The sequence below is a fragment of the Taurulus bubalis genome, assembly GCF_910589615.1.
Source record: "Taurulus bubalis genome assembly, chromosome: 2".
Lineage (NCBI taxonomy): Eukaryota > Metazoa > Chordata > Actinopteri > Perciformes > Cottidae > Taurulus > Taurulus bubalis.
The window spans coordinates 9,179,451-9,193,877 of record NC_136590.1 but is presented as its reverse complement, the minus strand read 5'-3'; the positions used below and the strand labels follow the sequence as shown (position 1 = coordinate 9,193,877).

The window sequence follows — 14,427 nt, the reverse complement described above, 5'->3', positions numbered from 1 at the left end:
ATTCATATATTCTGCGTATCGGGGGGAGAAAACCTGCAGATGGGAGAGATAAATAGGGCAATAATGGATGAGATTGGGGAAAGCTTCAGCATGTGGAGATCTGGCATTACTGGGGATAAAAGTTGCTCTCTGGCAGCCCTTTTTGGATTGATGGCCAATATTTGGTTAGGGACCAAGGATTTGCTTAATGTAGACGTTATTATTATGTTTGTGTGTGGAAGAGAGAGATGGCCTGAAAGAGAGTCCAGTAGACATTGAAAAATGGGTATGGTTATAATTCCCCACTTTCAGAACTCTTTGTCTTGCATTACCACGCAGAGAACAATGTGTAATCAGTTCATTTCTCAAAAAAAGATTGAATTATTTCAACAACTATTAGACACGTGGTCATGGTCGCCAGAGGATGAATCTCACAGACTTTGGTGAGACCAGATTCAGTTTTTCTGTGGAAAGATCTGATTATAGAATATGTTTTACTAATTTTATTATAGATTAAAGCACCCATCAGAAAATAAATTAAATCAAATTTGCGCTACCTCCTTCAACTACTACAACATAGAAATATTGTGTTCTTGTTTATGAATCAGTAATAATATTCTAATCAACACTAACACTTCTAAAGGGGACATTCTGCTTAATATTTACTTGTACTATTAATTCATAAGAACATTTTGCTGATGATAATGTACTTTTTCTTAAGTAATACGTTGAATGCAGGACGTCTTCTTGAAATTAAGCATTTTTCTATTTGCATAATACACATATGCAGAGTTCTTCCATACATGTTCTGCCTTAAATCTTTGATCAGGTTATTCTGTCTGCACTTTCTACTGGCTCTATAAACACTGACCATGGATTCTGTGTTTATTTTAGTGAACAGAGCAGATTTGTCATTGGCTGCCAACCGGTGAGAGCATGAGTGTGTCATTGAGCGTCAGACACTATTTTCATACCTGTGAAAGTAGGAAGGGCACAAGTCTGCACCTCTACGTCAATTCAATACGCTTAGACACCTCGCAGAAACACCAGGAAAGTGTGCACTCGCATGGCACCTGCTTATAAACAATGAAAAGTATGACGCTTCGAGCTCTTGGCCGTCATCAGACATGATTGCAAGATCAAAACGTCATCAGTTTTCTACTTTAGCCTTTTTTCTTCTTTTTAAAAAAAAACATCAGATCAGCTGTTTATTATTGGGGTTGCAACTCTTTGAATTTGAGAGCAGCGGTCTGGTTTGACCTGCTTACGCTGCAAGTGATTTACAGCAGGAGGAGTTCTCATAGATTTAGACAGTGAGCGTGGCAAACATCTTCTGTAACATGCTTTAAGCTAAACTATAATGCTGACTAAAGCTTTGTTTTCTGTATTGAGGCGTAGCGATGCACAGGTCACAGGGCTTTGCAGCGAAAGTGGAGTCCATAGAAAGCCTCTTGGCTGTAAGTGCATCACAGATCCACAAGTGCAGCCGAGGTCTGTTGTGTCCAGCGAGCTGCCAAGGAGAGCAGGAAGCTTAGGCCAGTGGGACTCGATACATGTGACTAATGAGTTTGTTGAAACCCTTAAAAAAATCAGCAAGAGGAGGCAAATGTGCCATATGTCCAAAGAGAAACTAATGTGCAGCAGATAGATAGATAGATAGATAGATGTATACTTTATTCACACCCAAGGGGAAATTAGTTTGTCACAGTAGCAAGCAAAGTCACATAGAAGACACAACAAATATCAGGAATGAAAAATACTCAATATATACCAAAAAAAAAGCAGAGCGTATTAATTTAGGAAATTAAACAATAAAGAAAGTCAGAGAGGCTGTTTAAGGGTTGCCAGTATAAGTTGGAGTTTTAGCGTTTAATATAATGCTAGCATCTTGATTTCAAACACTAAACTAGAAAGGAGAAGTCTTTGTAAGTTTTCTATGTCAGAAAGCTGATTTGTTAACAGTGTTAATAGGATGTACATGTTCTCATGTATGCAGAGGTGTGATGATCACACCATATTGTGTGAAACCTGAACACTCATCCCTCCATGCAGTTCTTCAGACAAAAATGCAAAAAGCGAGCAGTGCGGTGTAAGATGTCTGTGTAGGGAAGGGATGCGTCACTGGATTAGTGGCTGAGAAGCTGCCCCAGCCTCTTCCCCCTGAGCTGCCGAGACGCCTCCAGAAGGGCACGACACTAGCTGCTCGCTTTCCCTCCACCAAGCCTTCCACATGAGCCAGCCAAGCCGTGCCTCCCCGCCAGGATGAAGAAAGAAAAGAAAACGCGCGCTTTACTGTTTGTCCTCCTGCTTCACTTTACCTTGGGTAAGGCTTTTTTTTTGTGTTCTTTGTGTGTGATTAGGACTTCTTGCCTTGATCTTATCTGGCTAATCCTCTCACACACAGAGGGCATGTGGTTCTTAGTGTAGACTGCTCATGCTGCCTGTACTTCATCTCAATGTGCGATAGCATGTGTGTGTTGTGATCATAGAAGGTTACATCCAAATATATGTGTAATTCATTTCCATCCTCCTCCTACTCCCTGCTTTCTGCTCCTGCCCTTTTTAGCAAGTGAGTGCAACATTTATGTCTTAATTCTAGAAGCTTTTCCATAAGAATTAGAACAACATATTGACAAATCTATGTGGCTTTTGTGATTTTTTTTCAGATGTATACACTATATAGAGTTGCTTCGGCTCAAATAACTTGGAGCATGTTTGTTTGTTTAAAGGGCAATCGGACTATGCTCCGTATTTCTATGACAATGGACCCAGCAGTACACATGGGAATATGGCCTTGTGCAGCATTTCTGAGGATACACCAGTTGGTAAGTCACATCTGAATAATTACAGGTCTTGTTAATTTCAGTAAGGTATTATTTTTTCAGGCGTAGGTGTAAAGATGAAATTATCACACTCGTATTGAGGCGCCAGCTAATCACTAATACCTTTTGGATTGTGACGTACGTCAAGATTTACCGGACGAAAAACAATATGGGTGGTGGCTCATCAGGTGACTGGAGTATTAGACGTGCCATTTACACCGAATAAAAATAAGAAGAACTGAAAAAAGAGGATTCACGTGGTTTTAATCAACATAGTAATGTCATGTTTTAGTTTGACTTAATTTTTTCTGTCCTTTTTCACCACATAGGGACACAGATATACATTCTGAATGGTACAGATCCAGAGGGAGATCCAGTGCGATATGGTCTGACCTTTGAAATGGGCTCCAAAGAATATTTTGGGGTGGACTCCAAATCCGGAAAGGTGACTCTGATTCAGGAGCTCGACAGAGAGGTGAGTCTGTCGATGAGACTCTTATTTGGAAGAAAAACCTGCTTTAAATTTGTCACCGATGTGGCTCAAAGCGATGTTCACCTTTTCTTTGTAGAAGCTAGCTGAAATCTCAATGTTCGTGAGCATAACAGATGGTCGCAATAAAGTAAGTTTCAATTTTTCTTGTGATACATTTTTGTTTATACTTTATTGTATTGAAGTCACTGTATTAATCAAATCATTGACACCACAATATGCTCGTGAAAGAAAAACACAAAATATACACAACATCTACACCTATGTAATAAGATCTGTGTTTCAGAGACTAATGTATTTATACAATTTTCTTTTTCTGAACACTTTTGCTTAGTCGTTTATCCCTGAGAAAGGATGTAGTCGTGAAATATGTAGTCGTGATAATTCAGTGTATTGTTGCTTTCAGGTTGTTGAGACAGTTAGAGTGTTTGTCACCGATGCCAATGATGAACCACCTGAATTTCAAAATCTGCCTTTCATTATTGACATCCCAGAGGTACAGTATATATCATATAAATAAACTCAATATAATATGATAAATACAAAAAAAATATCGTCTCTGTAGGACTTTCTGCGGTTATATAATCTCTTGCCTCTTCTAGGATACAGCTCCCGGAAGTAGCATCTACAGAGTCCAAGCAGCAGATAGAGATATGGGCTCAGGTGGCAGCGTCTCATATTATTTACAGGTATACCCTACAGCTGCGCCCTTAGTTCGTAAAATGATGCATCTGAATTAAAACAAGGCAGCTGCCCAAGGCGGTTCTGCGTTTGTTAGCCCACTACATTTGAGGAGGCTCAGAGTTTAATTAATTGATAAGCACTACATCTTTATTTTTACTCAGGTGAAGATAATTATCCAAATTTGCAACACACCTAGGACCAAATATTTCCGAAATGTAACTCGTCCTTTTATTTTGTCTTGCTCAGACTACCGCATCTATCTCTACTCAGGAATTAGGTGGAACATTTTTCCCAGGCTTTAATTTATTTCAGCCTCCTTGCACATGACCTACAGTTGATGTCAGAGTTGATTGTAAAATGTTAGTAATCACATTTACTGTAGCTTAGCTCCAGCCTACATCTCCGGACCGCTTTACGCCTACACAATGGGATGCACCCTGAAGTCTTCCAACAGGTTTATCCTCTCGGTTCTCAAATCCTTTCACACACACTTTTATTGAGGCTTTTTTATTCAAAAACACGTTATTTATGATAACAACGGCACCATTATTGTCTACGTGACAATTAACTGTCTTGGTGTGGCCTTAACACTCTGGGGCTGACATCATGAGAGCTGTGCTGCCATGTGGAGGGAGGAAAAGGGCATTCGAGTAACAGGACAGCGTGTATGGGAAAGATTAATCTCACACCAGAGAGCAGTCTGGAAATGATTTTACTTTAGGGGATTAATTTTCAATTACATTTGAGCAAGGCACTGAAGGCTAAATAGGAGATTAGGTTTGGTCCAGGCCAACAGCTGACAGCACAGTAGTTGTTACTGTTAATGTGTCAACTGTGAGATATTAAAAACTGTGCTTACTGTTCCTTTAAACACTGCTACTGTGGCTGTGTGGCTTTATACATTAGCAGACCTCACTGTTTGCCAAGTTTACCATCGATGGGAACAGCGGGATCCTCAGAGTCAAACCTGGTGAGACTTTGGACTACGAGACCACGCCGACTCACTTTGTGACCGTGGTTGCAAAGGTGAGACATCGCACATACCAGCTTTTGTCTTTGGGTTTGTCTTCACAGGGGCTTAAAACACACATTCACGCGGTGAGCAGCAGCAGCTTACTATAGTTTATCCAAAACCACAACAACCTTTGTCCAAGAGCATTGCTCTTTGACACGTTAAGTCTAAAAACTGAACGTTTCTAAAGGGCTGAGATTGATCTCTGCACCATTTCACGCATAAAACAAACAGCAGGAAAGTCGGGCAGCTCAGCGACACATCTGCTGTCGGCCGAAGGTCATGAAAAGTTCAGTCACGAGTTAACTTTCTGAACACCAACATGCTTTCTGAACACCAACACTTTGCTGAACTTCCACAATCTCAGTATGTGAAGTAAACGGGAGTCTGGTGAAGTGTCGACAGTGTTGCTTCCAGTGTGAGTAATAATGCTTGTTCAAGGAGAAATCAGACACTGAGAAGTTGCATCGATGATAAAATATATGATCGTAGAAGATTTGTGACCCAACCAGTACTATCAGAGTAAACTGTTTAACTCACTAATGGTTAAACTAGAATAACACACTGCAGCATTTTCTCCACTCAAAGCATCTTTCAAAGTCACAGAAGCAAAATTATATAATGAACAAATCCATGCAAATTAAATTACAAATTCCACTGTTCCCAATTATACTGATTTTGACATGCTAAGAGGTTTGCGTCCCAGTATTGAAGTATTGAGGCGCAGTTTGCAGTATGTATTGCTTGTATTTTATTCAGTTAGTTTTTTGTAATTCTAATTAGCTAGTTTACAGAACATCATCAAAGCTTTTTGAGGTAGACATTTGGTTACTTGTTGCCTCCAATGATATCATTTTAGATTAGCAAAATAGGGAAAGTGCTCATTGTAAAATACAATCTCTGTAAAGGGATTTCAAAAATACTTCAATGCTGCAGATATTACCTTATGAGCGGGGACAGCCTATACAAATATCACATATCTAACCTTGTCTGTGCCTGTTATCTGAATTCAATCTCCTGTACCAAGACTTTTTTATTCACAATGGATAAAGGTTTACTATAAACACTCTAAAATGGGTTAACTCTTCCTTCTGCCTCACTGTTTTTTTTCCAGGATGGAGGTGGAAAGTACAAGGGGAAGCAACAGGTGTTGACCTCTACAGCCACCATGACAATCAATGTGCTCGATGCCCAGGACATGCCTCCATCCTTCATAGGGACCCCTTACTTTGGCTACGTCTATGAAGTCTCAGTTCCTGTAAGTCTTCCTCTTATTCTTTACACACCAGCGAATTAAATGTAGTAAGTATGCATAAGATTAATTATATTGTCTTTCTTCCAGGGTTCTGAAATATTCACAGTCTACGCTAAAGATGGAGATCAAGGCAACCCTAACCCAATACAATATTCCATTATGAATGGTAAAAACTATGCATCTATAAATGAAATCCATGTTGACCTATCTTTTATACCCTTTCAGCCGTTTGATCAGACACATTCACAGCATGTCTTTTATTACCTTTCAGGTAGTGATGATGTCTTTGACATAAATAGCACCAGTGGATGCATCTCCCTGTCAACTTATCCAACTCTGCTGAGAAATGAATTATATGAAATTATAGTCAAGGTAATGTTTTTCTTCTTCTTTCACTCTACTCACAGCTATTTCTTTGGAATTACACTCTTATAAATGTATTTTTGAACCCAGGCGTCTGAGGTAGGCCCTAACGATCAGCAGCAGGACTACGACGTTACCACAGTGACGGTCCGGGTGGTGGACCTCAACAACCATCCTCCGACATTTTACGGACAGAACGGACCACAGAGCAACTTTCAGGTCACCATGTACGAGCATCCTCCAGCAGGGGAGATCCTGCGAGGCTTTAAAATCACCGTCAATGACTCAGATCAGGTACATTTATTCATACACTGCATTCATCAACACATCTGCCAGATGTTTCCCGCTTTTTTTATTATATATTTGTTTTATTCTTCAAGGTTTGCTATCCTCAGTCTGATACATCTTCATTTTCTTGTTTTTCTAGGCAGCTATTTCCTTTACAAATGAACGGTTTCTAAATTCTGCTGTTTATTTTTCTTTGCAGGGAGCAAATGCTAAATTTAAACTGAGACTAGTGGGGCCCAGTCGAGTGCTGCGAGTGGTTCCCCAGACGGTCCTCAATGAAGCGCAGGTGACCATCATTGTGGAAGACACATCTGGCATCGACTATGAAAAGGGAAAAACACTCTCTTTTAAGGTTTGCCTTCATATATCACTCATGACTCAGATATTTAATCTGGGGCTGAAACTATTTATTTTATGAACAGATTATTTGCTTTGCATAGAGCCCAAGATGATGCCTTTAAATTGCTTGTTTTCTCCGACCAACAGCCAAAAAAACTAAGAAGTTCAGTTTACAATAATATAAAATAGAGTATTGTAATTAAAAGCTTTCATTTATTTAACAATTAATCAAAATTATTGACGATCTATATTTAGAAACGCTATGGGCATGGCTCATAGGATGTTTAAAGGCAAAAAATATCTATCTGAAATATCTCCAGAACTATTGGATGGATCTTCATGAAAATTGGTGCCAACATTCTTGGTCTTTGTGACCTTTTGTGATCTCTTAACTTTCCATTCATCACCTTCATCAGGTCAACATTTGTATTTGTCCAGCAATGTGGTTTATAATCAAATATTTTCACAATTAATGACATTCCTATTAGCCTTAGCTGTGCTACTTTTCATGTTGGCAAATGTTGACATGTTTTCACGCTAAACTGTAATAATACATACATAATAATCTTTTCTCATGTCAAGGTGCAATTTATAGGACTTTCCTGACAAAAACACTGTATAGATCTGTATAAACTCATCACTTGTGACCCACCACAAGTGTGTGGCGGTGTCTGAATCTGCAGACATTGCCCTCTGCCTGTATTATTTTTTTCTTCTTTTCTTTTTGCTGTGTACGGGACGTTTAAAAAAAAAGTAGCAACCGGGTGCTATTTTGTACTCATTCCAGAGGAAACTCCGAAAATGGGCTTACAGAGTCACAATATAGCGAAACGCCAAACCAACAAAGCTTGCTCCAAACTGAGAGTGAACCTCATCCTTTCATCCTCTGGCAACACTGTAACTATCTTTTAACCGGGGAAGAATGAGGGGACTATGACTAATTTCGATATCTAACAGTTTAGCTTTACAATGAACATTACAGCCTCACAGAGCTGCTCGTGTGACTCATAGTGTTGTATTAATACATTATTCGATAAAAATGTTTAGGCACTGATTTAAATACACTTTGCAGCTGCTGGCGGTAGAGATCGACACTCCTGAGAGGTTCAGTGCAACAGCTGACATAGTGATCCACCTGCTGGACACCAACGACAACATCCCCGAATTCACATCCGAGTATTACATCGCCAGGGTCCCTGAGAACTCTCCCGGAGGCTCCAGCGTTGTGTCAGTAACGGTGAGTCAATCATGATTAAACTCTCCTTTAACCCGACCAAAGTGATGATATAATCCAACAATCTTGCATATGCATATTACTCTGTGCGGTTTATTAGATGAAAGCAGGTTGTCACCAGATAAAAAAACAACAACAGCTCACTGCTCCCTGGCTTTGTTTTTGTTGGTCCTGTATTATGAAATCCATGTGTCCATGTGACTCTCTGGCATGTGCTCCATGCTATAACTCAGGCAGGACTTTCATTAATAGAAATATTGGCACATTTGTCTTTTGATTTCCATCATATTGTCTGCGTGTCCTGCAACCAGGCATCATGTCGGAGCTACGCAGTGTCGGGTAAAAAGCTTAATTTTGCCCCAAGGTTAATCATGCTGACCTACACCTCCATCCCCGCTCATCACAGGAAGAGACTTATAGCTATGCCCCACCCACTTGAGCTTAAGACCCTAGCTGGTTATCCTCAGCCAGCGCCAGTAAAAAAAACATCTAAATGGACCTTCAATCACCTTGATTGAGTTTTTTGCCTGCCAGATTGTGGATTAAATGTATCAGATTAGTAAATGATCTTTCTCACAAAGTGTACATGTTTCACACTTTATTGTGTGTGCGATAAGTATTTGGGTTTTAATCTGTGTCCTGTTCCGTCCTCTAGGCAAATGATCCAGATTCAGGGCCCTGGGGTGAAGTCAAATACACGATTTATGGATCAGGATCAGATTTGTGAGTAAAAACCTTTCACTCTGGCCAGTTTAGCTTTGGTCTGATCAAAGCACATTTTATAGACTAAACAAACATTTGTATATGTGTATAACTCAAGACTGCTGGTTGTTTGGTTAGGACACCCAGTATGATTCATCTTTGTCTCTTTGATAGAAGACGTAAGCAGGAAAACAATTTGATCGGCCCCTCTGCTACACAAACAACTTGCTCTAAAATGGCTGCAAGATGCTGGCTAATCTCCTAATTGGATTGGAGGTTTAAAAATAGACAGGCCCGTCTCACATGGGGAGAGCCAATTAACATGCAATGTGACAGCTGGAGCCTCAGAAATGGCAGCTGTGAGAAGCAAGGCAGCAGTGAAAGAAAAGTGAGAATTGATGCTTGATTTAAAGCAGTGACTTGATTAATTGTGTGAAAGTTATCAGTTTCATGGTAACTTGTGAATTTTCACAGTGGGAATTGAGGCGGCTGAATAAAATGGCAGTAAGCCCAATGTTGAACTGTAAAGCACTTTGAAAGCACAAACCCACAGCATTGCTTTAAATGAATGTCTTATTCTGTAGAATATACTTACGTGACAGTTTATATCAACTTGTTTTATGTTAACTTGAGGAAAATGGCACAACAACAAAACTAAAACGTCTTTGTCTGGCGTATCCAAATATTTTCTGTACCAAATCTTCAACATCTAGGAATATATAAATTAAAACAAAAGATATGTTCTATCATTTTAAAGCTGACTTGTGATTATTTGTGAAATTGTTATTTTAACCAAGTATATTGTGGTAATATTTGTTGTAATTGTAGTAAGTAAGTAGATCAGATAAAGACAATTACTGCAAAGAAAGACAAACAACAGTATGTGTAAATAATCCTGAATTAGAAAAAGTACAAAGGTGATAAGAATGTAGCTGCCCAGAAATGGCAATACAATACAATCAGTGTCAGGAGACAAACAAACAATCAGTCAGGACAAATAAACAAACACAACAACATTGGCTGAGATAACTTAAGACGTAAATGACTCATGTTGAACAGCTGTGATTATGACTCATACTCTGCGTCACCTGCTCTGAACCTGCAGGTTTTCCATCAACCCGTCGTCGGGCCTCATCACCACGCAGCCCTGGACCAGCCTCGACGCAGAGGTTAGGTCCAAATACAACTTCTATGTCAAGGCTGAAGATTCAGAGGGGAAGTACAGCCTGTCTGAAGTCTTTGTCACCGTCCTCGACATGAACGACCACTCTCCGGCATTTGATGAAAAACTCCTGGAAAAGACCATGATTATTGGTATACCTGTCAAAGTAGAGGTACATTATTTGATATAATTTCCCCTTGTTCTGAAAATCCATGAAACCCCTTTTAAGGAAGACATTTAAATAAATAATTATGGCAAAAAAAGCTGTTTTGGGAAATTAAAACTACATATCTATGTAGAACGAGTTGCAAAATGCCTGTCTCCCATGAGCAAATTTGAATGGTATAGTAATGTGGTTGTAGGTTTGTCTTATTTTTTAAATGTCTGTGTTTTCTTTGGGCTTTTTTGTTTTTAGCCAAAATATCCACATTTACTGTACATAATCAACAGAACTTTTCTGGGCTTGATTTGTTATTTACAAAAACAAATAATTGGCTTTTGATTGACTAAATTGACTTAAAGTTAGCTGTCAAGTATGCAGCTTACTCCAATGATCGAATTATGCATCTATTTTAATGTCATTCTGCTACTTTTCACAGGCGGTGGATGAAGACGCAGAGTCCCCGAACAACATCATTGAATACTCCATCATGAAGGCCGATCCTGACAATGCGTTTGATATCAACGCCGACACCGGAGAGATCAAGCTGAAGCCGTACATCAAGTCCATGGAGATTGTGCAGAACATCACCAAGCAAAAGGACTGCAAGTGGTCTCTGGTGGTCCAAGCCAGGGACAGAGGCTCTCCGTCCTTCAGCACGACAGCTGTGGTCAACATCGACATCACAGAGGCGGTAAGATAAGACTTAGCTCTGACTTGCAGCATGCTGGCAGCGCTTTCTATTCCGAGCTTTAGGCCGCACGCGCTGTAGATTCAAGCAGTTTACCGTATGATAATATGCATTGTCGTCATGCTACTCAGCTGCTAATTCAGCATCCTTGTTTCAGCCAGTCACACTTCATTGATCTCATATTCTTTTAAGGATAATGACGGTCATTTTTATGCTTTTATTATTATCAAGTCCCATGAAGAGACAACAAATTGTGGATCTTTCAATGAGTCACCCTTTCACATCACACATAGTTGTACTAAAGTAGCGAGCATTTTTTATTAAATGTTAATCAGTAATTGATAACATTTTATATATATATATATATATATATATATATATATATATATATATATATATATATATATAAAGTCTGCAGTTGTACATGTTGTTAATAAATGGATTTTGGTCCAAGCCAGTGGTCTAACTGTCTAAATATTCAAAGAGATTTTTCCCATTTTGACAACCCAAAGGCTGTTCCTCATTAATTACTTATAACTTATATGTAAAAAAAACATTTATTATTTATTCTTTTGCTAAATACATGCCAGTTGCTATGTTCGTTGAGGTTTTATCTTCTGTGTTTTTAATCCCTATTGGACAATATTGGAGTTTTATGGCACAGATAAATAATCATACGCTATTATGGCTACATGAATCATATCTGTTAGTAGTATGCATTCACACAGTTTTTTTGTTTAAGATATTAATATGAAAAATAAAATAACAGCAGCATTATCCTTTCAAGTTTTCAGTCATTCACATATTTGACTATGTTTTCATCATGTACTCATTCCTTCACTACATGATAAGATGACTCGGTGTTTTTGGTGTTTTTCTGTGTTGTGTATCGTGCTTTTCAGATCAAAGGTCGAATTATTTCATACTTCATGGGCCTCAGCAAACGTCCGCTGACTGTTTTGGGAATTTGTGTCAGCATTGTCACTTCTCTCATTTTACTAACAATCTGCATATCCACCATCCTGTACTGTAACTCGGTGAAAAAGTCCCGAATCAACCCTGAGAGTAACTATATCAAAGTGGTGCGCAGAATGAAGTGAAAAATATTGTCACCTGGACCTCGTTCCTTATTTATAACCTTTATGAAGATATTTACTTTTTTTACTGACTAGCTATTGTTTGTAAAAGAGCACTGGAGCACATTTGAAAGAAAAACACAACATTATAATGAAAGTCTTTTGTTTATTTTCCTTTTTTATTATTTGTTTATTTTTTACGTCACTATCTTTGAGTGGAAGATATTCTAAAATTATTTTTGATTTTATTTTGTACACGACCAAAAAATGTGTTTTTCTCGAGCACGACGCAGACAATAATGTCTTTCAAAGTGGCAAAGATGAGGCCCTTTTCTTTATATTTAAACTTGGATTTGCTCACTTTTAACTCACAAATATGCACTTCTGAGCCGTCATCGTTCTTGTTCAGCCCTCATCAGTCACGCACCAGAGAGAAATCCTAATGCACCGCACTGCCAGACGCATTCCCAACAACTAGCGCTCTGCGTCCTTCTTAGCTTTGCACTAGCAGGCCTGTATTGTAGAACAGAAAAACGACGGATGACTGAATGTGAATGTGAGTGTGAGAGTGTCACATTTGTGTTAGACATGTTGTTTGGGCCTCCTCTGTCAGTGCTTTGCGCTTCCATCTCATGCATGCATGCTTTGGACAAATGCTTCGCCATCCCATGGATTCAGTCCCTTGGACTTTATGTAAACAATTTTTTATTGTGCTCTTTCACAGACTCCTCTCAAGGGCCCTATGGCAGCCTTTTTATTGAAAAGTAGGGACAATCCAATGAAAGCTCTAGGCATGGTCACTGTTGTCATTAGCTTATTGGTAGGAGTGACTGCCTTGATCTCTGCAGGTATGTACATGCGAAACTCAAAGTCAAACCGGATCATGCCGGCACGTCGCATCATTAAGAGGCGACCCAGAGAACAGCAGCCCTGGATCTTCAACATGCCTGTTGTGAGATTCAGCAACCCTGCAGATAAGTTCCTTATTGTCAACCAAGAGAGAAACCCACAGCCAAAGCCTCCCCCTCCCAGTGCGCCCCCGCCGCCATGTATCACACGGCCATACGAGAGGCCCCGGGCGGTCCCAACCATATCTGGTGTGCTGGCCTCCAAAGGTTCCAAAAAGGCAAAATCGAATCGCCGTAAAGAGGGAAATATGAGCTCTGCTCTGGTGTCGGAGCTTAAAATGAGGCTTGAGCAGAAAATGATTGAGAGCAACCAAGGTTATTATTAACTCTGTCATACAAACGTCTTCTTAAAGGTACTTTGACAATAGCTCTTCTACTGCCCGAGACTTCTCACCTTTGTGTAATGATCTGGTAGGGAGGGCCTACCTGGAAGATTATTCATGAGTAAATGGTAAAAGGAAGGTTTACAGATATGTATGTCTTAAGACGAGATATGAAACAAGTGGGCCTCCTCTTGGGTAAAGAGAGGAGAGCGCTTGAGTCTGTGTGGTACAATGGGAAGTAATTCACCACACTGCCATCTATAGGAAGATTACATAATAAGAAGCACCAGTGTAAATTGCCCAGGGAGACGTTTCCTAAGACTTATTGTGTATACACATACGTTGCATAACTTCCTGAAAGGTGTCATTGAAAAATATCCTCCTAAAAAACATTTTCTTTTGCTCACTGGAGCATGAATGATACATGAATGCATGCTTCTTTTAAAGTGCTAAAGGACCTGTGTTAATATTTTTTACTGAGTTACAGCAGCCGCTTGGAAGCTGAGAGGTTGCTATTTTGTATGATTACAATGTGCCACTGTAGGTTTTCACAGTAACACAAGCTAACAGAGTTGCTTTTACATTTTTTTTGTAAATCTAGAAAAATGCTTTTATATAAATAATGTTTGTCCATTTAAATGTGTGTATATATACAGTATATATATATATATATATATATATATATATATATATATATATATATATATATATATATATATATATATATGCATGTATGACAAGATATGAAAATGTCCCTGTTGAATATTGTAGAAGTAAAAACGTGCAAATGAAACCAATCTAACTCAATTTAAGTTGTTCAAGCACAGGTCCTTATGTATGTATCCTGCTTAGACATTTACATTGTAGATATACTGTAGATGTTTAAGTATAGTAGAGTATGTGTTGAACATTTTGGTTCCTCTCATGGTTACTTACCAT

General features: G+C 39.0%; 1 protein-coding gene across 1 annotated transcript; it reads left to right on the top strand.

Annotated features, from left to right (window-relative positions):
* Positions 1–2,241: 2,241 nt before the first annotated feature.
* LOC306751292 (cadherin-related family member 1a) lies at positions 2,242–13,491 on the top strand (the record flags this gene model as incomplete). The annotated part of the gene is made up of 17 exons (XM_079234853.1): positions 2,242–2,302; positions 2,709–2,804; positions 3,131–3,276; positions 3,371–3,421; positions 3,698–3,787; positions 3,894–3,980; positions 4,885–5,001; positions 6,102–6,245; positions 6,330–6,408; positions 6,514–6,614; positions 6,696–6,899; positions 7,093–7,245; positions 8,305–8,469; positions 9,122–9,189; positions 10,274–10,502; positions 10,930–11,184; positions 12,982–13,491. 17 exons carry the CDS (start codon positions 2,242–2,244, stop codon positions 13,489–13,491), a joined length of 2,556 nt encoding a protein of 851 aa, XP_079090979.1.
* Between the last annotated feature and the right edge of the window lie 936 nt (positions 13,492–14,427).